Source organism: Salmo salar, chromosome 18 (assembly GCF_965601325.2).
Source record: "Salmo salar chromosome 18, fSalSal1, whole genome shotgun sequence".
In the NCBI taxonomy this organism is placed as follows: domain Eukaryota; kingdom Metazoa; phylum Chordata; class Actinopteri; order Salmoniformes; family Salmonidae; genus Salmo; species Salmo salar.
In genome coordinates, this window is record NC_138308.1 from 25293561 (window position 1) to 25317730 (window position 24170).

Genomic DNA, 24170 nt, shown 5'->3' on the forward strand with positions numbered 1-24170 from the left:
ACAATGCTATATGAGTGAGTGTGGTTTCCCTACTCCTGAAATCATGTGAAGTCAATAGCATTCCCTGGGTCCCAGCTCACATGCAGCTCACTGAATACAAGTAGAATACGAAAGCAGGAAATACCACTGAGAAGTTAATGATGGATATCGGGCTTCTGAGTGAGAGGGATCAGCTTGACTGTGATTGGACTTCATTGTAATGCGAAGGACTAGCTGTTCCCAGAGATATAGCTCTCGCTGTTCCATTACATGGGATTCACATGCCAAGGCTGTTGCCATAAAAGCCCCATAGAATCACGACTTAGAATCACATAAAAAAATCACATAGAGTCACATTTGAATCATATGAGCTTTCGGGTAATGTAAGTCCACAGAGTTATACATCTATAGCCCACAGTATATATGTGGTATTCCAGGAAGCTAATGTAGTATAAAGAGTTAAGCCACAACAGAGCTTTCCATTAGCACAGTATTCTACAATGTGGAAATGAACTCATTGTATTACAGCAATTCTCCCTTTAAGAACATGGCATGTGGTTGGAGTCAGATCTCTGACTCTTCGCTGGCATGTTCAGTCCGGTTACAGATATGCACATTCACATGTTTATCACCAATTGTAATTAGTCTCATTCTTTGTTTAAAGCATTCAATGAATCTAAAATGATCTTAGGCTGCGCTGTAATGTGGTTAATTCAATTTCTCTCTTCACTGCGTCTCAGTGAATTACTGTAAGGGACATTGAACTTCCACAGAGAAGTGTTCATCATTCAGGCAACTGAGTTCTATGTGAGGAAATCATACCTGTAATGTTTTTCTCTGCCTGGACCTCTGGAGTTGTTTGCTGGGGTGGCGTTGCACTGGGCAAAGCTGGACTCCCAGACAGCTCCCTCATGTGGCTGGGAGGACCTCTTACAATACTGAAAAATCAACGAAGATGTAAATGTACTCATGTGCAGGTTATAACCTACAACTGCATTACACAGATCATATTGATTATACGGCACATATCGATTATACAGATCATATTGAAGGTTTATGCATACAATACAATTAGGTTTGAGCTATGCAGATAGCTAAAGCACACATTTTCTATTTGTATAACTCCATTTCCAGTCAGTATGGAATGGCCATGTTCCTTTGGAGTCACATCTAAAGACTTATATTACTTGTACACATAACTCAGTATGCTCACACACCTTTGCCCTTTGAGCGCCACAGCGTGAGTTAGACCGTTGCATGACAAGAGAAGAATGATGACAGGAATTTCAATGGCATTCCTGCTCTCTATCTAATCGACTCCTCCTTCTATTTTACTGTGTCAACGAGTGAGAACGGAAGATGATGTGAAAGAGAAGTAGAGCTATACATCTCAAGTGTAGCAGAGGAGTGCAGATAGTTGAAGAAGGATTGGTGTAGAGGAGCAGAGTCAGTATAATTGGACACTATTCCCGGACAGACAGCAGATTAACCCAAGGAAGTTTCTGGTACCACAATCCATGAAGGGATGTGCAGCACTACACCAGGAACCATGCATTAATCCAAGATAAAATGATATTAAGTAATTTCTCAGATTTTACTGTTGTCGTCCAAAGCCTGGAGCGTAAGCATGATTTAATGGTAATTCCTCACACTGCGAGCCATTACAGATAATAAAGCTGCAATAATGAATTCGCTGACACAATTGAAATATTACTAGTTCAATATAAATGGTGCCAATATGGGTGTAAGAATCAGGGTTAAATAGATGCACTCATGCATCCAACCAGGTTAACTTGTTGGAAAGCTCATTTAACAGTACATGCAGACAGGATTATCAAGAATTACAGAGAAAGCTATTGGAGTTGTTTCAACCAAGAACTGGATGAGTCCTTAATGTTAAGACTACATATGCCTCTGAAACATCTTTTAACCCACTAGAGTCTAATCAAAATCCGTCAGTTTAAACTAATGATATCAGTCCACCCCATCTGCCGATGTCGCGCTTATGCATCTGCGGTGAAAGGTGGCAGTGCTAGAGCAGTCTTTGTCAGATTGTGAGACATCCCGAAAATCAGTCTTCTCCCAAAAACGTCTGTAGCATCCAAATTATTATGACCCCTCTATGGAAAGACGGCCACAAGCCTCATAAGACTCGTCTGAAGGTCCCCTGGTACCAGTTAAACACATTTATAGAAGTATATATGGAGATAGTTTAGTGCCAAAAATAAGCAGTTAAATACGTGTAAACACTTAAAAAAAAAAAAATCATGATCTTTCTTATATCTCTCAGATATTGGATGAACACTTAAGAACAAACTTCCTTTAGCTTTTTGGGGGGGATTATCTGTTTTTCCATGTAGTGAATCTGTTATTCGATGCGTTTGTATGGGCTAATAGCAGTAAGCCCAAATTCAATGTTTCAAATTCCAAATCAAATAACTAAATGATCCTTGGTATGACCTTCTTAAAACAATTCCATACGTTAGCTTAGTAGAACCCCCACACCCGGCTTAGACTCTAGGGGGTTTTAAAATCTCCAGTGTGCACATTGGCATGACCAACATGTAACATGTAGGTCTACTAAAGTCACTATTAAAGAGAGCACTTGACGTTTCTTGACTTCAAGGACCCTTTCAAAACAGTTTGTGAACAGCAAGAATGTGTCCTTCAAGAATTTCCTGCAGATCTTCTATGGCTTTCTCATTCTTTTTACATTACATCTATGGTTCCTAATACTGTGCCCTCTTCCTGTCTACAGTACCCTCTTCCTGTCCACCCATGGTGCCTAATACTGTGCCCTCTTCCTGTCTACCCCCTTCCTGTCCATCTATGGTGCCTAATACTGTGCCCTCTGTCACGTCCTGACCTTAGAAAGCTGTTATGTTCTATGGTAGAGTAGGTCAGGGCGTGACAGGGGGGTTTTCTAGTTTCATTTTTCTATGTTGTCAGGTTCTAGTTTTGTATTTCTATGTTGGGGTTTGTTTGGGATGATCTCCAATTAGAGGCAGCTGGTCCTCGTTGTCTCTAATTGGAGATCATACTTAAGTAGGGTTTTTTTCCACCTGAGTTTGTGGGAGATTGTTTTTGAGTACGTGTATGTTAACTCTGCGTCACGGTTTGTTGTTTTTGTTATTCAGTTTATTTATATGTATTGCATAGTTTCACAGTGTAAATAAAATGTGGAACGACACACGCTGCACTTTGGTCCGCTCCTTCCTACGACAACCGTGACAGAATCTCCCACCACCAAAGAACCAAGCAGCGTGGAATGGACCAGTAGACTTGGGAAGAGATATTGGATAGGAAAGGACCCTGGAGGCAGGCTGGGGAGTATCGCCGTCCTAAAGAAGAGATTGAGGCAGCGAAAGCGGATCGGCGATATTACGAAGCACTATACCAACCACGAGGCAAGTGCGAGAGGCAGCCCCCAAAAAATGTTTTGGGGGGGCACACAGGGAGATTGGCAGAGTCAGGTTGGAGACCTGAGCCAACTCCCCGTGCTTACCGTGGGGAGCGAGTGAAGAAGCAAGCACCGTGTCATGCGGTGATGCGCACTGTGTCGCCAGGGTGCGTTCACAGCCCGGTGCGATCTGTGCCCGCGCCCCGCATTTGTCAAGCTAGGTTGAGCATCCAGCCAGGACGGGTTGTGCCAGCTCTACGCTCGAGATCTCCAGTGCGCCTCCACGGCCCAGTATATCCTGTGCCTGCCCCACATACCCGGATTCCAGTGAGTCTATTTAGCCTGGTACGCCCTGTCACTGCGTACGCCCTGTCACTGCTCCTCGCACTTGCCCAGAGGTGCGTGTTACCAGTCTGGCGCCACCTGTGCCAACCCCACGCATCAGGCCTCCAGTGCGCATTCCCAGTCCAGTGTGTCCTGTTCCTGCTCCCCGCACTTGCCCTGAGGTGCGTGTCACCAGTCTGGTGCCACCTGTACCAGCCCCATGCATCAGGCCTTCAGCGCGCCTGCCCAGTCCGGGGTGTTCTGTTCCTGCTCCCCGCACTCACCCTGAGGTGCGTGTTACTAGTCTGGCACTACCTGTGCCAGCCCCACGCATCAGGCCTCCAGTGCGCATTCCCAGTCCAGAGCTTCCGGCGACAGTTAGCAGTCCGGGAACCTCCTGAGACTGCCCACAGTCTGGAACCTCCTGAGACGGCCCACAGTCTGGAACCTCCTGAGACGGCCCACAGCGGCCCCTGGCGGCCCCGTCCGGAACCTCCGGCGACGGGCCACAGTCCGGACCCTCCGGCGACGGGCCACAGTCCGGACCCTCCGGCGACGTTCCCCAGTCCGGACCCTCCGGCGACGTTCCCCAGTCCGGTCCCTCCGGCGACTTTCCCCAGTCCGGTCCCTCCGGCAACGTTCCCCAGTCCGGTCCCTCCGGCGACGTTCCCCAGTCCGGAACCTCCGGCGACGTTCCCCAGTCCGGAACCTCCGGGGGCGGCCGGCAACCCAGAACCTCCGGTGGCGGCCTGCAGCCCAGAATCTCCGGCGGCGGCCTGCAGCCCAGAACCTCCGGCGGTGGCCGGCAGCCCAGAGCCTCCGGCGAAGATCTACGGTCCGGTTCCTTTGACGACGATCCACGGTCCGGTGTCACAAAAGCAGAGGGATCAGCGGGCGGAGCCGGAGCCGCCTCCTCTGTTGGAGGATCCGCGGGATGAGAAGGTTCTGCTTACTGCACCAGAGCCGCCATAGACATTTGTCACCCTCCCTAACCCTCCCTTTTTTTTGTTGGTTCTTTTGTTGTTTTGGTGCGTTCGGAGTCTGCACCTTTGGGGGGGGGGGGGGATACTGTCACGTCCTGACCTTAGAAAGCTGTTATTTTCTATGGTAGAGTAGGTCAGGGCGTGACAGTGGGGTTTTCTAGTTTAGTTTTTCTATGTTGTCAGGTTCTAGTTTTGTATTTCTATGTTGGGTTTTGTTTGGGATGATCTCCAATTAGAGGCAGCTGGTCCTCGTTGTCTCTAATTGGAGATCATACTTAAGTATGGGTTTTTTCCACCTGAGTTTGTGGGAGATTGTTTTTGAGTACGTGTATGTTAACTCTGCGTCACGGTTTGTTGTTTTTGTTATTCAGTTTATTTATATGTATTGCATAGTTTCACAGTGTAAATAAAATGTGGAACGACACACACGCTGCACTTTGGTCCGCTCCTTCCTACGACAACCGTGACACCCTCTCCCTGTCTACCCTCTTCCTGTCCACTGCTGCCAGGGCTGACTTTGTCCTTTTGATAGGGAAACAGCATCAGTCCTGACTAAGTGAAGCAGGATAGCGAGCTTATTAGCTAGACTCTTGCTGTCTCTTCCTCGTCCTGAGCTGATCTTACTTGTGTATCCTTGGACCTTGGACTCAAATGGATCCTTGACTTCTAACTGGTAACTAATCAATGCTGATACATTCATCATAGCATTAACAAGGAGGTATGGCTTTCAAATACTCAACATTAAATTCATGCAGCCAGATTGAAAAAGTTACTATAATTCAAATGTGATTTTGGATTAATCATGTCAAATGAATATTTTGTTGTTCACTTTATGCAATATTTATTTTCAAGTTGATGCTAATAAAGTGTTATATAATTTCAATTACTGTCCGAAATCTAGAGACTAGATAGGGCGAAAAGAAATGAGGATGCATGAGAAAATGTGACACGCTCTCACACAATGGGACTATGATATTTCTTATTTCAAGTACAAGACAGCAAAATAGAAAGAGCTTCGGGGTATTAAAACTACACAAGGAAGAGTTGCAGAATGTCTGCTTCGGAAAAAAAAGAGAAACTCATGGTTTTAAAGCTTTTAAAAGAGAGCCAGACATGGCAGCAGACACGCTTCACCTCCCCCAGTAATCCACCAAAACAGGACTTCCAGACTTCCACCAGCCATCCACAACAACACTGCACCTCTTTTTAAGCTGCCACTCTGTCGCTCTGTCACTCATCCCTCAGCTTCCTGTATTCTGCTCTGTCATCAGGTGCTTGCGGGCTGAAACGTCTTGACACACTCCACCATGTAGATGTTAAGAAAATCGCTAATTCATATTTAGCCTGGCAGAGAACATTAATTCATTATTCCCAGATGTGAAAAAAATATGTAAAGTTAGCTGTTGCACAGGGGTACGGAATGTGCCGTAAATAAATCACACAGGAGAAGGATCAATTAACGCTGGATGGATGGCATTACTAACTTACTCCTGATGACGCAGAATTGAATAATGTCTATATGTGTGATGTAACTGAAACAAAGTCTAGGGTCATAAAGTTAAAGTTAATTTGTTATGCATCCTGACTGAAAACCCACAAATACAGTACAGGATGCTCACAACAAATATACTGTTAATCCTTTGGACTTCAGACCAAAATTAGGACAGTCTATACACAAGATTGCTCACCCAATACCAATATGCTTTTCTCTAGAACTAATCCAATGGATAAAATAGGCAGCAGATGTGTGCTGCAGTCAGTCCAGTAGCTTTTCTTCTTTTAAGAACCAATCAAAGGTTTTGCACAGAGCCAAATACCTCAACACTGCTTCATGAAATCAACCCAGGTATTCATCTCAATAAGAGAGGGGTTATGCAACACGTAATATATGTGACGAGGCCTGCGTATTGATACCGCGGCTGTGGCTGTTATGGCACAGCGGGGAGCGTGTTAGTGTAATGGATGTTTTAATCTAGAAGAGATAGGGCCGCCATCCGCCTGCGGGTTTCATCTGCACACCACCCAGAGCAGAACCAGCATTTAGGACTTGTATTGTGCGAAGATGTCGCCAGGACCATTTATTTTCTTCCCCTAGCAGAATGCTGTATCCAGAGGGGTGAGCCATCATGAAGCGAGGGACGAGCCATCATGAAGCGAGGGCTGAGCCATCACGAAGCGAGGGATGAGCCATCACAAAGCGAGGGATGAGCCATCATGAAGCGAGGGGTGAGCCATCATGAAGCATAGCACCTCCACAGAGTGCTGCTGCAGGTAGGAAGAAAAGGGCAGCCTTGGTCATAATTGATTTAAAAACAGACTGCGAGACACTAGAGCAATTGTATCATTTGACAATGAGTAGGGGGTTGAAGGGAGTAGAGGTGTGTGTGTGTGTGTGTGTGTGTGTGTGTGTGTGTGTGTGTGTGTGTGTGTGTGTGTGTGTGTGTGTGTGTGTGTGTGTGTGTGTGTGTGTGTGTGTGTGTGTGTGTGTGTGTGTGTGTGTGTGTGTTACTATCACTGACTCCACCCCCACTCCCCCAGGCAGCCATGTTGTGAAATCCTGGTAACCGATAGCTTGCAGATAAAAATCTATATCAATATATGTGTGGGTAGGCACAAAAGAAACAAATAGCATGCATTAGCATAAGTTCCCAATAGAATCCAGAGGAAATAAAACAGTCTAGAAAGATGCATTGACAACAGGACAGCCATATTCTGTTATTAAAGGCCCAGTGCCGTCAAAAATGTGATTTCCCTGTGTTTTATGTATATATACATTTCCACACTATGAGGTTGGAATAATACTGCAAAATTGTGAAATTATGGTAATGCCCTTTTAGTGTAGGAGCTGTTTGAAAAGACCGACTGAAATTTCAGCCTGCTTTGGTGGGATGGAGTTTTGGCCTGTCTTGTGACATCACCAGGTGGTAAATTAGTTAATAGACCAATAAGAAAGAGAGTTCCAAACCTCTCTTCCAATAAAAGCAAGCTTTCAGTTTTCCCCTCCCCAGTCAGACCAATCCCAGACAGTCCTAGCAAAATTATTGCTTGAGAAATTGCTCTTTGATAATAAGCTATTCTTGTGTCTTTTTTTTACCATTTTAATGGAAAACAATCACAGTAAGGTACTTCATATGGATATTTAAATAAAAACGTCTGCATTGGACCTTAAAAACAAATGACAATAGTATTGAGTTTAATCCAAAATCAACATAGTAATACCAGGATTCTGTAACAAGATACAGTACTTCATATGTGTACTACAGTCCTGCAAGGGTCAGATTTTTCTGGAGCCACACCCACCCCACACGCGCCACATCAATTCCGAGCCCCACCCTCAACATCAGGACAGACCCACCGCTTGGAACTGTTCCAAGAGCCGAAACGCTACATGTCATATTACAGAAATGTATTTCATTGTTTTTATGACTCCAGAGTAGTACACTTGATTTTTAATTATTATTATTAGTCTATTATTACTATTCCCCTTACCTGTGTACATATACATATACATATATATATATATATATATATATTATATATATATATATATATATTATATATATATATATATATATACCATGCTCAGAAAAAATAAAGGGAACACTAAAATAACACATCCTAGATCTGAATGAATGAAATAATCTTATTAAATACTTTTTTCTTTACATAGTTGAATGTGCTGACAACAAAATCACACAAAAATAATCAATGGAAATCCAATTTATTAACCCATGGAGGTCTGGATTTGGAGTCACACTCAAAATTAAAGTGGAAAACCACACTACAGGCTGATCCAACTTTGATGTAATGTCCTTAAAACAAGTCAAAATGAGGCTCAGTAGTGTATGTGGCCTCCACGTGCCTGTATGACCTCCCTACAACGCCTGGGCATGCTCCTGATGAGGTGGCGGATGGTCTCCTGAGGGATCTCCTCCCAGACCTGGACTAAAGCATCCGCCAACTCCTGGACAGTCTGTGGTGCAACGTGGCGTTGGTGGATGGAGCGAGACATGATGTCCCAGATGTGCTCAATTGGACTCAGGTCTGGGGAACGGGCGGGCCAGTCCATAGCATCAATGCCTTCCTCTTGCAGGAACTGCTGACACACTCCAGCCCCATGAGGTCTAGCATTGTCTTGCATTAGGAGGAACCCAGGGCCAACCGCACCAACATATGGTCTCACAAGGGGTCTGAGGATCTCATCTCAGTACCTAATGGCAGTCAGGCTACCTCTGGCGAGCACATGGAGGGCTGTGCGGCCCCCCAAAGAAATGCCACCCCACACCATGACTGACCCACCGCCAAACCGATCATGCTGGAGGATGTTGCAGGCAGCAGAACGTTCTCCACGGCGTCTCCAGACTGTCACGTCTGTCACATGTGCTCAGTGTGAACCTGCTTTCATCTGTGAAGAGCACAGGGCGCCAGTGGCGAATTTGCTAATCTTGGTGTTCTCTGGCAAATGCCAAACATCCTGCACGGTGTTGGGCTGTAAGCACAACCCCCACCTGTGGACGTCGGGCCCTCATACCACCCTCATGGAGTCTGTTTCTGACCGTTTGAGCAGACACATGCACATTTGCGGCCTGCTGGAGGTCATTTTGCAGGGCTCTGGCAGTGCTCCTCCTGCTTCTCCTTGCACAAAGGCGGAGGTAGCGGTCCTGCTGCTGGGTTGTTGGCCTCCTACGGTCTCCTCCACGTCTCCTGATGTACTGGCCTGTCTCCTGGTAGCGCCTCCATGCTCTGGACACTATGCTGACAGACACAGCAAACCTTCTTGCCACAGCTCGCATTGTTGTGCCATCCTGGATGAGTTGCACTACCTGAGCCACTTGTGTTTGTTGTAGACTCCGTCTCATGCTTCCACTAGAGTGAAAGCATCGCCAGCATTCAAAAGTGACCAAAACATCAGCCAGGAAGCATAGGAACTGAGAAGTGGGCTGTGGTTACCACCTGCAGAACCACTCCTTTATTGGGGGTGTCTTGCTAATTGCCTATAATTTCCACCTGTTGTCTATTCCATTTGCACAACAGCATGTGAAATTTATTGTTAATCAGTGTTGCTTCCTAAGTGGACAGTTTGATTTCACAGAAGTGTGGTTGACTTGGAGTTACATTGTGTTGTTTAAGTGTTCCCTTTATTTTTTTGAGCAGTATATATATATAGATATAGAGATATATCTTTTTAATGGATTTATTTTACCTTTATTTAACTAGGCAAGTCAGTTTAGAACAAATTCTTAGTTACAATGACGGATCTACCCCAGCCAAACCCCAGACGACGCTGGGCCAATTGTGCGCCGCCCTATGGGTCTCCCAAACATGGCCAGATGTGATGCAGCCTGGATTCGAACCAGGGACTGAAGTGACGCCTCTTGCACTGAGATGGAGTGCCTTTGACCGCTGCGCCACTCGGTAGCCAAAAATATTAATTGTATGAATACATTTTTCTGCAAGTCTATTCAAAATGTTGATAAAAGTAAACTATGCCATTAATTAAGAACAATATTTTCAAGATGTGATGCGTCACTGAAATCACTTTGAGAAAAATTGCCTTTTAATTAGCCTTCTTACCTAATGAAAGCCTATAGCCGACATAAAAAAATAATACCTTTCAATTAAAACTTAAATAAACTATTTCCAGAATTGAATATAGGCTGCAAAAACTAGGCTACATTTATTTAATAGACTAGCCGCACCGGTTTACACTCTACATGGCCTGCGTATGGTCTAATGAACGAAAGTCTGAATTAATGTAATAATTAACTGCGTTATCAAAAACAAATAGACTTCCGTGCTTGCAGGCTGTGTAACCACCTACCACGTTGTTGTCCTTCCAAACTGGGGATTTCACTCACGGAGCACCTTTTTGACAATGGTAGTGTAGACTATTCCCTTATCATAACCTTTATTTTTACTTCCCCGGGTTAGTATTTTATTCAGATCCCTAAGCAGCAGCTACTCTTCCTGGGGTCCACACAAAACATAAAACATGACATAATACAGAACATCAATAGACAAGAACAGGTCAAGGACTGAACTTCGGTGCCTCCCAACATTGACTCTGTACCGGTACCCCCTGTATATCGTCTCGCTATTGTTATTTTACTGTTGCTGTTTAACTACTTGTTCCTTTTATTTCTTATTCTTATTCATATTTTTTTAAACTGCGCTGTTGGTTAGGGGCCTGTAAGTAAGCATTTCACTGTAAGGTCTACACCTGTTGTATTCGGCGCATGTGACAAATACAATTTGATTTAATTTGATTTGATTTTGAACTTCACAAATTGAATAACAGAAAAAAAGGTCCTACTGACAGTTACACACATTGCTGACAATTACGCACACATCAGTACATATACATGTGCCTAAGAGTTCATTAGATCAGATAGGGGTGAGGCATTATGCTATAAAGTGTTGTAAGTTGCTTTAAAAACAAATAAAACAATTTGCAGTCAAAGGTGACACCAAGAAGTTTAGTCTCTACACTTGACATGTTTTACAATAGAGAAGCTTCCATTAAATAACACCCTATGTTCTATTGGATACATAGCCATGATATGGCAGAGGACGTAAAGCCATAACACATATGTTTTGTCAACAACAGATTATGGTCAATAATATCAAAGGCTGCACTGAAATCTAACAATACAGCTCCCACAATCTTCTTATTATCAATTTATTTCAGCCAATCATCAATCATTTGTGTCAGTGCAGTACATGTTGAGTGCCCTTCTCTAGATAAGCATGCTGAAAGTATTGTGTTAGTTTATTCACAGAGAAATAGCATTGTATCCGGTCAAACACCATTTTCTCTAAAAGTTTCCTAAGAGCCGTCAGTAAGCTGATTGGTCGGCAGTTAGAACAAATAAAGGGCACTTTGCCATTCTTGGGTAGCGGAATGACTTTAGCTTCCCTCCAGGTCTGAGGACAATCGCTTTTCTCCAGGCTCAGATTAAAGATATGACAAATAGGAGTGGCAATATAGTCTGCTACCGTCCTCAGTAGCTTTCCATCTAAGTTGTCAATATGAGGCGGTTTCTCATTATTGATGAACAACAATAATTTCCCCACCCTTCCCACACTTACTTTACATTATTCAAAATCGCATTGCTTTTCTTTCATTATTAGGTATTTTATTCATGATTATCATGGCTCACAGATTATTGTTGGCATTTAATTTCTAAATTTGTCCACTTTGCCAATGAAATAGTCATTAAAATAATTGGAAATATCTATGAATGAGCCTTCTGATTCAATGAAATATGGAGTTGAATTAGTCTTTCTGCTCATAATTTCATTTAAAGTATTCCAAAGTTTTTTTTCAATCATACTTTATATTATTTATTTTAGTTCCATAATACAGTTTCTTCTTCTTTTTGTTCAGATTGGTCCCTTAATTTCTCAATTTGCAGTAAGTCAGCCAGTCAGATGTGCAGCCAGATTTATTAGCCACTCCTTTTGCTTAATCCCTCTCAACCATACAGTTTTCCCATGCCTCATCAATCCATGGAGCCTTAACATTTCTAACAGTCAGTTTCTTAATGCCTTTCGTTAACTGGAAGAAACAATGTCATAAATGCATCAAGTGCAGTGTCTGCATGCTCCTCATTACACATCAGACAAACAAATATTCTTCAACATAGGAATCATTATGAAATGTTTTGTATGATCTCTTATACACTATTTTAGGCCAGGATTTAGAACTTTGCCTTTTCTGGATTTAGCCACTATATATTATGGTCACTACAGCCAATGGGTGTGAATACAACTTTAGAACAAAGTACTGCAGTATTAGTAAAAATGTGATCAATACACATCGATGACATGGTTCCTGTAGTGTTTGTAAACATCCTGGTCGGTTGATTAATAACCTGAACCAGATTACAGGCACTGGTTACAGTGAGAAGCTTCCTCTTGAGTGGACAGCTTGATGAAAACCAGTCTATATTCAGGTCACCCAGAAAATAGACCTCTCTGTTAACATCACATAGACTATTAAGCATTTCAAACATATTATCCAGATATTGACTGTTAGCACTTGGTGGCATATTGCAACACTCACAATAATAGGCTTGAGATGAGGCAGGTGAACCTACAACCACAGCACGTCAACAACATTTGACATAAGATCCTCTCTAAGCTTTACAGGAATATGGCTCTGAATAAACAGTATATAGCAACACCTCCCCCATAGGTATTCCTGTCTCATTTATATATGTTATATCCCTGTATTGCTACTACTGTATCATCAAAGGAATTATCTAAGTGAGTCTCAGAGATGGTCAATATATGAATGTTATCTGATGTACACAAGTTATTGATTTCATTAAGCTTATTTCTAAGGCTACGTATGAAGAATTTCATTCCAAAATGCTATATATCCATTTTCAGAAATGTTGCTGAATTGGCTTTTATTGATTAAAGAAATTTTGAGAGAGATTGGTGTGTTTTTCCCCCCACTATGTAATCATGGCATGCGTTTGTTCAATGACAGACATGTTTAAAATCTTTCACGTGATGGTTTCATTTCAGAGAGACAAATAATCATGTTTTTCTTTGCTAAATGTTATATATCTGCCTCCCTCTCAGATAAATAAGTAGTATTGCTATGTTTTACACAGTCAAATGTATTTTTATTTTTTAGTTCACCTTTATTTAACCAGGTAGGCAAGTTGAGAACAACTTCTCACTTACAACTGCGACCTGGCCAAAATAAAGCAAAGCAGTGCGACAAAAATAACAACACAGAGTTACACATGGGATAAACAAACGTACAGTCAATAACACAATATAAAAATGTGATACAGTGTGCGCAAATGAAGTAAGGAGGTAAGGCAATAAATAGGCCAATAGTGGCGATGTAATTACAATTTAGCAATTTATGCTGGAGTGATATATGTGCAGATGAGGATGTGCAAGTAGAAATACTGATGTGCAAAAGAGAAGAAAACAAAAACAAATATGGGGATGTGGTAGGTAGTTCGTTGGATGGGCTCTTTACAGATGGGCTGTGTACAGCTGCAGCGATTGGTAAGCTGCTCTGACAGGTGACGCTTGAAGTTAGTGAGGGAGATATAAGTCTCCAACTTCAGTGATTTTTGCAATTCGTTCCAGTCATTGGCAGCAGAGAGCTGGAAGGAAAGGCGGCCAAATGAGGTGTTGGCTTTGGGGAAGACCAGTGAAATATACCTGCTGGAGCACGTGCTACGGGTGGGTGTTGCTTTGGTGACCAGTGAGCTGAGATAAGGCGGAGCTTTACCTAGCAAAGACTTATAAACAAATATGTAGCAAGGACCAGCCAACAAGAGCATACAGGTCGCAGTGGTGGGTAGTATATGGGGCTTTGGTGACAAAACGGATGGCACTGTGATAGACTGCATCCAGTTTGCTGAGTAGAGTGTTGGAGGCTATTTTGTAAATGACATCGCCGAAGTCAAGGATCGGTAATTAAAAACATAAAAAAATGTATGTACAAATGATGTACAAATGATGCATTTGTCATATCAATATAAAAAATCATTAAAAAAATCAATACAACAATATGAGATCTGTATGTAAAATGTTTACATTTGACATTTTAGTCATTTAGCAGATGCTCTTATCCAGAGCGACTTACAGTAAGTGCATTAATCTTAAGATAGCTAGGTGAGACAACAACATATCACAGTCAAATATACAGTACACAAACATTCCATTCCAGCTAAGCAATGGATATACTGTATAGTGTTTAGCTAAAAAACGAATCTAAAATCTATGAATAAAATTTCTGAAAACAGTAATATTTTACTCACACATGAAGATACCCATAAGCATAGCTACGGGAAGATGTTTTGTGGGTGGGGCGCATTTTAATTGTTTTGTCCGTGCTGCAGATGGCTGTCTTGACTAGCAGGCCCAGTGTACAACCTTTTGTGGAAATAAATAAATCAATATTATAATGTTTGTATTATTCAGGGGGTGATGCAGTACCCACAACACCACTATGACCATAAGCAATCATTTCTGATGAAAAAACACAAATGTGAAAAATTGGTGGATATAGTGTTTTGGAAATAAACTCTTCATATAGCCAATATTGATATCTTTAGCCCTTTTCTGAGTAGCTTACCAGAGATAATAATATTGAATAAAGCAAGAAAAGTAAGTGTGTGTGTGTGTGTGTGTGTGTGTGTGTGTGTGTGTGTGTGTGTGTGAGATGCAGGGCTGGAGCTAGTCTCTCACTCCTTCCAGGCTTTTGGGTGGGTGGGTGGACAATGAGCCTGTTGTAGCGGATGTAAGCAATGTCCCCACGCTCTCTGGCAGCCTTCATGACTGGGATCAGTTATTTTTGCCTCTGGCGCATAGCTTCAGAGAAGTCCTCGTTGAGGAAGTGTTGGTTCCTCTCAGGTTCTTGGCTCTCTCCAGAATAGCCACCTTGTTCTGGAACCCCAGGAACTTTACCACTATTGACCGGGGTCTGTCACCTGGGCTGCTCAACCAACGTTAGACATTTTTGCCTCAGCTAGGCTATCCAGAGAAAGTAAACTTGGCAATGTGTCGTATTCTCACGTGGGGAGTGGGAACATAAGCTCTGCGCGTGGACAAATTAGAACATTTTAGCGCCACACAAATAAGGGACAGTTCCGGGCTTCACACACTCTCAATGCGTGTGTGTTCTGACAGCCTTATGTCTGCCTCGCCCCTCACAGAATGGAATTCACAACACAATGCAAACCGACAAGCTCCTGGGTTATTTAGCAGTGTATTATCTGGATTTAAATTGTTTCCAACTTACAATGTAATTGTTCTGAACCGCGAGCCGACCCACGGGTGGAAAGAATGTTTTCATTCTACCCGGCAGCTGATTCTATTGCTGCTCACCCGCGAGGAACTGTGGGTATCAGACTCCAATGCAGGACTCTAATGTGTGCTGGCTACATTGGTGCAATGACTCGTATCACATTAAAACAATGACTTCATAACTAGCTGCAGTGGTGTGTGTTACCCACACATCTCTATCCCTCTCTGGTGCACAGGCACTAACTTTGACTGACATTCAAATGAACGCGGTGTTTGCCGTGCAAACAGCTCAGATAGGCAGTGTCTGAGATAGATCTGTCGTCAGAGGCTATTGAGCATATGATGAATACAACAATAACCAGCCCGGGGTCCCAAATGACTGAGCAGTGTTCTCTCAACGACTTCTGTGCTAACAGCGTTAACTCTGAACAGTTAGGTTCGGGTGGATGGGGGTGGCATAGGACAGGCAGTTGTTTATCATGCCAATCTCCAACGTAGACTGATTGCTACTGCACCCATGAGCGAACAACATATCTCCAACAGCTCTGCATGACAAAGACATTATGCATAAATGGGAAAGGAAAGGGAAAGGGGGATACCTGAATGCACTCAACTGAAATGTGTCTTCCGCATTTAACACAACCCCTCTGAATCAGAGAGGTGTGGGAGGCTGCCATAATCGACGTCCATGTCTTTGGAACAGTGGAATGGTTATGAGATGTAAGCCAACAGCATGATCAGTCACCCTAGATACATGTCTTTAGAGTGAAGAATGCAGAGGAAGGGGACAATCCACCCAGTATACTCACATTCTGCAGCTGCAGGCCCGTGTTAGGCCTCAGGCCGGGTTTGGACTCCAGGGCAGAGGCATTGGCGCTGTAGTTCTTCAGGCTGCGACTCTCTTTCAAGTGGGCCTGGAGTTTTTCCCTGCGTCTCCTGAGGGGGAGTGCATGTGCATGGCATGTTAACTAAACCACAGCATTGCCTTGACCTTTAACCCTCAGACCCCACTCTGTACCTCTCTACCCCTAGTTGTTGTAGTGAGGAAGTGTATACTGAGGGGCTCTGATGGAGCTAATGTGTTCATGTGCTCTAACTCCATTTTAGATGAATTCCAAATGGCTCTAGACCATGGTTTGATCCGATTATCTTGTTGTCAGACTGCTCACTCACTCACTCACATCGTTATATTACAGACCCAGTGAAATTACAATGAATTTATCACAGGGCTGTCTGCTCCTTATACCCTGAATGACAGTTTGCCATCACAGCTTGGATGTTTGACCCAGCATTCTGGATGAATATATAAGGGATATACATTATAGACAGGTGCTTTCAGGCGTAAACAGAATGTACAACATGCGTACACAATTAATGTGTGTAGGGCCCATACCGATACAATAAAACAAACTGCCAAGAGCTATCTTAATGCAAAAAAGTATGCAAATGTATTAAACGGAAATAAATAAAAAATTCAACTTCATATTTATTATCTCTAGCACCACCTCAACATCAACATTTGGGAAAATGCCACATTTCTAGGTTTTGTAGTAAAAAAAGATAGAGGAAGATAAGTGTTTCCAAGACATCATCAACCACTTAGTAGACCATTAGTAGGCAGTTCCTTCTCATAATTGGTTAAAAGCACGATGCACACTGATGATGTCGTTTGAAACACTTATCTTTTTTTCCACAAAACATAGAAACACGCCATTTTCACATACAGTGTATGTTGATGTTGGAGTGGTGAGGGAGATGATGAATATGAAGTTAATCATTTTCCCTTTAACTTTATTTGGAGGGATACAACTGTGAATCCGTATTCTTACAGTAGGTTAGAGGTGTAGGATCTTAATTTTACCAGTTTCTCACAGCAGGAAAATAATCCTGCAGCAAAAGGAAATGTGAATTATTGTGTGGATTATAATTAATGATTGCTACATTTTTCGTTAGAAATGTTTAAGTGGAAATTACAAACTTTTGAAGAATTTTTAAGCCTTGAATGCACTAGAAGTTAGTCATTTCCTGCTTCAAAAGGGTGATAAAATGAAGATCCTTCACCTGTATTTGACACGGAGTGTCAGCTGAAACTAGATCAATAGCCAATTGCCTGTGGTGTGTTCTATTGGTTTAGGTGTAGGAACTGAACTGAGATCAGATCCTCTGGGTGATCATGTCCACTCACTTGTTCCGACAGTAGAGAGCCATACAGAGCGTGCCCAGAACACTTATCCCCACGGCGATGCAGGTGATTGACAGCACTTGTCTCTTGTACACCTCCTTGCTCTCTGTTGAAATGAAGAGAAGCGGAAGAGCTGACATTGACGGAGGAACAAAGAGCAAAAATAGGAAAATCCTAGGACTGGGAGAGAAGTTAGTGTCCACAGAGACGCTCCCATAACCAATGTTAAAGAGAGAAATCTCCAAGGAGATGACCACAGAAAATAAAACATTGCCCTTAACTCACTGTAATAATAATGTTCATGTCTAATTTTCACATGCCATTTATAAAACCAAACAACCCCCCAGTTAGTCTTAACAACACTGTCATATCATCAGCCCCATTGGATGCAAAGCCTTGTCATAGATGCTAGTTGTAATGTAGCCGTGTCTGAAAACAGAAGATAAGAGTTATAGTTGTAATGGTCACCATTAAGGGTGACAAATGGCAGCTGTCTCTTTTCATATGAAAAAGTAAATCATAGTTGCCTTCAAAGGAATTAATAGGCAATCAATCAGATTATATTTGGTACAGCAGACCTTGAGGAGAACCACCACACAAATCCCCACAAAATAGGGGAAAATTGTATCCATGCAACAGACAAATGGTTAAATCATTTTGACCAATATGGTGTACATGGGTTGAAGGACAAAACAGTTTGATATCCACATCTCTAACATGATTATGAGGCAAGGCAATGAGGAATATTGTACATACATGTATTGCAATTTCTATAAAAAATCTGTATTTATGGAATTGTTGGTCCCATCTTCCAAAATGTTTTACCCAGGTAGCCCTATAGTGTTGTGCTCTCTGGGCCAAGAAGAACAGGAGAGCCCCAGGCTTTTGTAGCCAACTGTAGAACACACCAAACGTGGCCCAGTAATACATTAATTTACTTTATCTTATCAAAATCAATATTGAAGCCAAAACACTTGAGAGCTGGGCTAATTAACCTCCCTCCCTCCCTCCCTCCCACCAGTAGTTTCAAGGGGCAGTATTTCTGTTTTGATGTATCTAATCAGCCTGAGTCATCACATAACCTTGTTTACTGTAATTATGAGAAGAGAGGAACCTTGTGGGAGATGTAGGAAAGTGGCACTTGCAATCCCATGACAGCTAACCCTGCATGTCACTCCCAGTGACGCCTCACATGCTACAAAACAACCTCACTGTTAATAGAATACCACAGTATGATTCATAATACCCATAAAACCTAGCGTTCAAACAAGGAAATGGTTCCAATCATTTTTCCACCATTCATTTTTCACACAGGGGATTTTAGAAACACTTAAAATAAGGGCTGTTTCGTGTAGGCTTACCCTGGCGTGATGTTTTGATAACCGTGTAAATATCTCTAGGACAAGGTGTCTTTATCAATATATTCACCAGTATTTACCCCTCTAAAATGAAATGCTAATTAGCTGATAATGTGGCTATCATAAAGAACTACAAATGCCATGATGATATGGACGAGACTGCCGAATCGAGGCAAAGGTAAGAATCTCTGGATTAACTATCTAATGTCAGCAAAATGTAGCAATTAATAAAATGGCAAAATGTCTTTAAATGGACAATTCTGTGAACTGTCTTGTGCAAGTTTTAAATTGACACAATACCTGTTATCAAAGGTGTCAGCTAGAGATGATGTGCAGGAGCTTGCAGGGATTTGTAGTTTTGCATGATGTCTACTTTGATGCAAATTTTCGAATCTGAGAGTAAATAGAGCCGAATATATTGATGTCACCTTGTCAGAGAGAGATTTACATGGTTGTCAAAACGTCACGCCAGGGTAAACCTACACGAAACACAGCCCTTATTTTAAGCGTTTCTAAAATCCCCTAAGGGAAACATGAATGGTGAAAAACGATTGGAACCATTTCCCTGTTTGATCGCTAGGTTTTATGGGTATTATGACACCTCCACTGAGGGGCTGTATAGACTATTTTAGTCCATACATCTGAATCTTCTGTGCCCACAACCTCCCTGCAGAGTACCATGATGATACACTAATGGGAAAAGGTTTTACTCTGTTCCTCTGATGCACGTCATAAATGCTGTATACAAGCCCCGTTTGGAGGTAATTAACAATGTGTTGTCAAGGTCAAGGGCGGCCTACAGTACATGAAGTTGTAGCCACAGTAAACGAACCCCTGTGCTCTGGTTCACTGATTCAGAATCCGCTCTGGTTCTGAATAAATCATATAACCTAAATTACAAATATGATGTGTATTTGTAAGGGTACAGGGTCATATTTGTTTTCTTTCCAATTGAAATAACAAATTAGTCATGTGGTTTAACAGGACAATTGTAGAACCATGCAGTAATGGTTACATTACGTAAGAGTGACAAGAAGTACATGTGATATAGTCACCTTCCTAATAATGAGTTGCACCCCCTCTTGCCCTCAGGACAGTCTCAATTCGTCAGGGCATGGACATGGAAAGCGTTCCACAGGGATGCTGGCCCTTGTTGACTCCAATGCTTCCCACAGTTGTGTCAAGTTGGCTGGATGTCCTTTGGGTGGTAGACGATCCTTGATACACACTGGAAACTAGGGGTGTGCCGACATGGCCATACTCGTATTCATAATCGTACCAGTTAGTTGACAGTTGATAGTCGGATTGGGTGATACTTGTGATCGGAAAAAACTGAAGTGTTTTAATATGCCTAAATGGATGTTGGCAAAATAACTCTGCACGTTCTCACTGCATAAAAGTTGCAGATTAGGACCAGTGCGCGGAGGAGTGCTTGTGTCTGTGTCTGTGTCAGTGTCTTTGTCCTCAACTTGCAGTGGGCAGCTAAGTTTGCTGTCACTCAGTCAGAATGCGCATTAGCGTTTCATATTTTTTCCCTACTCTTGCCCCACTTGTTAGATATTATGCACATTGAGAGTTTGATAGCAAACATTCTCATCATGTGATTTATCGTAGTAGCGTGCAGCAGCATTCTAAATGATCAGACCGATAACATGAGGAAAAGTGATTGGACGAAATTATAAAGTGAGTCAACTGAGAAATACAGCTTCCCTCTATCCAATTAGAGCAGCAGGATCAACGGATCAACGCTCTTTACAGATAGGCAAACTAGCCAGTTGAGTTATTTAGACTACACACGTGAGTGACTCAAAGACAGGACAGTATGGTTTAGAAACTCTGTGACTGACTTACATGAGATAGAGGGTTGCTGGCATCAGGAAAAAAAAGAAAAAAAAATTCTGATCACGGATAATTGCAAAAAATAATTGGTTCGTAATCACCCATATCCGTAATAATACTTGTTTTGTCCGACTACTTGGCACACCGCAAATGGAAACTGTTGTGTGAAAAACCCAGCAGCATTGCAGTTGTTGACACACTCCAACCGGTGCACCTGGCACCTACAACAATACCCAGTTCAAAGGCATTTAAATATTTTGTCCTGCCTGTTCACCCACTGAATGGCACAATCCATGTCTCAATTGTCTCAAGGATTAAGAATCCTTCTTTAACCTGCCTCTTCCCCTTTATCTACACTGATTGAAGTAGATTTAACCAGTGACATCAATAAGGGATCATAGCTTTCACCTGGTCAGTCTATGTCATGGAAAGAGCAGGTGTTCCTAATGATTTGTACACTCAGTGTATATATAAATAAAAGTATGTGGACAACTGCTCTTCGAAAATCTCATTTCAAAATCATGGGCATTAATATGGAGTTGGTCTCCCCTTTGCTGCAACAGCCTCCACTCATCTGGGAAGGCTTTCCACTCGAAGTTGGAACATTGCTGCGGGGACTTCCTTCCATTCAGCCACAAGAGCATTAGCACTGATGTTGGCCGATTAGGCCTGGCTCACATTCGGCATTCCAATACATCCCAAAGGTGTTCGATGGGGTTAAGGTCAGGGCTCTGTGCAGGCCAGTCAAGTTCCTCTACACCAATATCGACAAACCATTTCTGTATGGACCTCACTTTGTGCATGGGGGAATTGTCATGCTGAAACAGGAAAGGGCCTTCCCCAAACTTCTGCCACAAAGTTGGAAGCACAGCATCGTCTAGAATGCCATTGTGTGTTGTAGCGTTAAGATTTCCCTTCACTGGAACTAAGGAGCCTGAACCATGAAAAAAATCATTATTCCTCCTCCACCCAACTTTACAGTTGGCACTATACATTGGAGCAGGTAGTGTTCTCCTGGCATCCTCCAAACCCAGATTTGTCCGTAGGACTGCCAGATAGAGAAGCGTGATTCATCACGCCAGAGAACGCATTTCCCCTGCTCTAGAGTACAATGGAGGCGAGCTTTACACCGCTAGCATGTGGTAGGGTGCATCCAGAAAACTCTGATTCTGTTATACGATACATAACATTATTATAATATGAAGATTTTACTGTTCCTCTGTGGTTGATATCATATATGATTAGGACATTTCAGGTACCCATACTTTCTGCTAAAACTAATAACAAAGCCTAAGCCCTTTAATCACATAGCTTAGCCCTATATGTTTAGAAATAAATCAATATGAGAGAAACATATTACAACATTGATATTATAAACCATTATTCAACTAATAAGATGCAACTATGCTGGAATAAATATGTAGCTAACAACTATAAATAGTTCCTTAAGTAGGGGCATGAATATGAACGGTAGTATTTGTATCTGTGTCAATTCTCTCCACTGTGTCTGACACCCTTCCCTATGACTGTGAAACAGTGATGTGTTTCACACATGGAAATAAGAGAGAAACCAAAACAGTTTCATCACAGAGCCCCTGCTGTTCCTAGTTTCAGTTGACAGACAGCAACCTTCTCCCCCTTGCCATTAAAGGACTTGAGACAACAGGAAGAACAGGAAAGCTAACACATGCCTACATGTGTAAGCACTCACATCATTGCCACTCAATTGTTTCTTTGACCTGGGTACATGAACAGAACTGTCCAGAAGTCATTTCTGTTTACTATATGTTTTCCACTCAGTGAAGCCTCTGGTGGTCATGACATGTCAGTTAAACAGGGCTGGGGACTTTGGCTTTTGATGGCATCAACTCCTCCTTCTTGTAGATAACTTTCTTTAACTGGATAATGACAGAGGAGACTGACATTTCACTCTCACTCCAGGAGTCACATCAAAGAATCTAACCCTACTCAATACGTACACGCACACACACACACGCACACATACAGACACACACGCACGCACGCACAGTCTCTTTGCAGAGAGCATTTGACTTGCAAGTGCAGTGTGAGTGATTGTAATCAAAGTTACAATAGCAGAGCTGTAGGAGCCAGGTTATCTCTCCTTGTCCCCTGTGTCCATTTTGAACCTGCGCCTCAGAGGAAAACATGACATTTCCTTCACAGGTATCATTTTTAGCCGCATACGTATGGCAGGGATCAAGCAAACAAACAAACCAAGCAAACAGAGTAAAATGCACAATGAAGCAATCTGTCACTTCTTCACTCCTTGTCACTGTCAGTTGGAATCCATGGCTCACAGTGGACGTAGGTAGCAGTCTACTGTGGGAATGGCCTCCATTGGCATGCAAATGATTTTTATTGCCCAACAAAATCAAATATTATTACATTCCAAACCGACTGAGGGCCTGGAGTAGCATACCTCCTTTACCTGTATGTAAGATCTCGCTCTTCCTCGCTCTCCTCCTTCTTCTACTCTCACTACCCATCTCATTCTGTTTCTCACTCCTGTTTCTCTGCATTCCTTTGTTTCTGTCCTATTGTCTGGATCTTCCCTCATTCCAGCTTCTCTCTCTCTCTCAATTCTATTCAAAAGGCTTTATTGGCATAGGAAACATATGTTTACATTGCCAAAGCAAGTGGAATAGATCATAAACAAAAGTGAAATAAACAATAAAAAACTAACAGTAAACAAACGAATAGAGACATTTAAAATCTCTCTCTCCTTCTCTCTCTCTCCTCCCTCTCTCTTTCTGTCTCTCGCTCTCTCTCTCTTACTGCAATCTCTCCATCCCCCTCAGTCTCTCTGGCTCTTCCAGTAAAATGCTGTTTGTGGTGTCTTCCCTTGTGACCCACTACAAATGGTTGATTTCACAGGGTTTACCCAGAGGAATTAGAGAGCTGGCTGATGGTCCTGCCTCAGGTGAACTGCATAACATTGAAGTGGACTAAATTAGAGAGAAAAATTCTAACGGAGCTATACCAGATTAGAACATTTTGTTCTTTGCTGATTAACACTGGTCGGTGATCCTTATTGAACAAGGACACCACATATGAGACAATTAGCACAATGAGCTAAAAACACTTTCTTTAATGCAGTCACAAATATTTTTCACATTCTGTTACGTTATAGCCTAATTCTAAAATAGATTAAATCTTCCCTTCATCAATCTACACACAATACCCCATTATGACAAAGCAAAAAAAAAAAACAGGTTTTTAGATATTTATTAAAAATAAAAAAACGTATTTACATAAGTATTCAGACCCTTTGCTATGAGACTTAAAATTGAGCTCAGGTACAC

The 24170-nt window shown here is 42.4% G+C and overlaps 1 protein-coding gene across 2 annotated transcripts in view; it reads right to left on the reverse strand.

Moving 5' to 3' along the window:
* The window catches only part of nrg3a (neuregulin 3a), a 394622-nt gene that overhangs the window by 18639 nt on the left and 351813 nt on the right, over window positions 1-24170 (reverse strand). For both annotated transcript variants that reach the window (XM_014154879.3, XM_014154878.3), the window contains exons 5-7: window positions 17654-17756; window positions 16278-16404; window positions 802-917 (exon numbers count right to left, since the gene is read on the reverse strand). In XM_014154879.3, the coding sequence (XP_014010354.3) occupies window positions 802-917; window positions 16278-16404; window positions 17654-17756 (346 nt within the window). The remainder of the gene's footprint in view (window positions 1-801; window positions 918-16277; window positions 16405-17653; window positions 17757-24170) is intronic.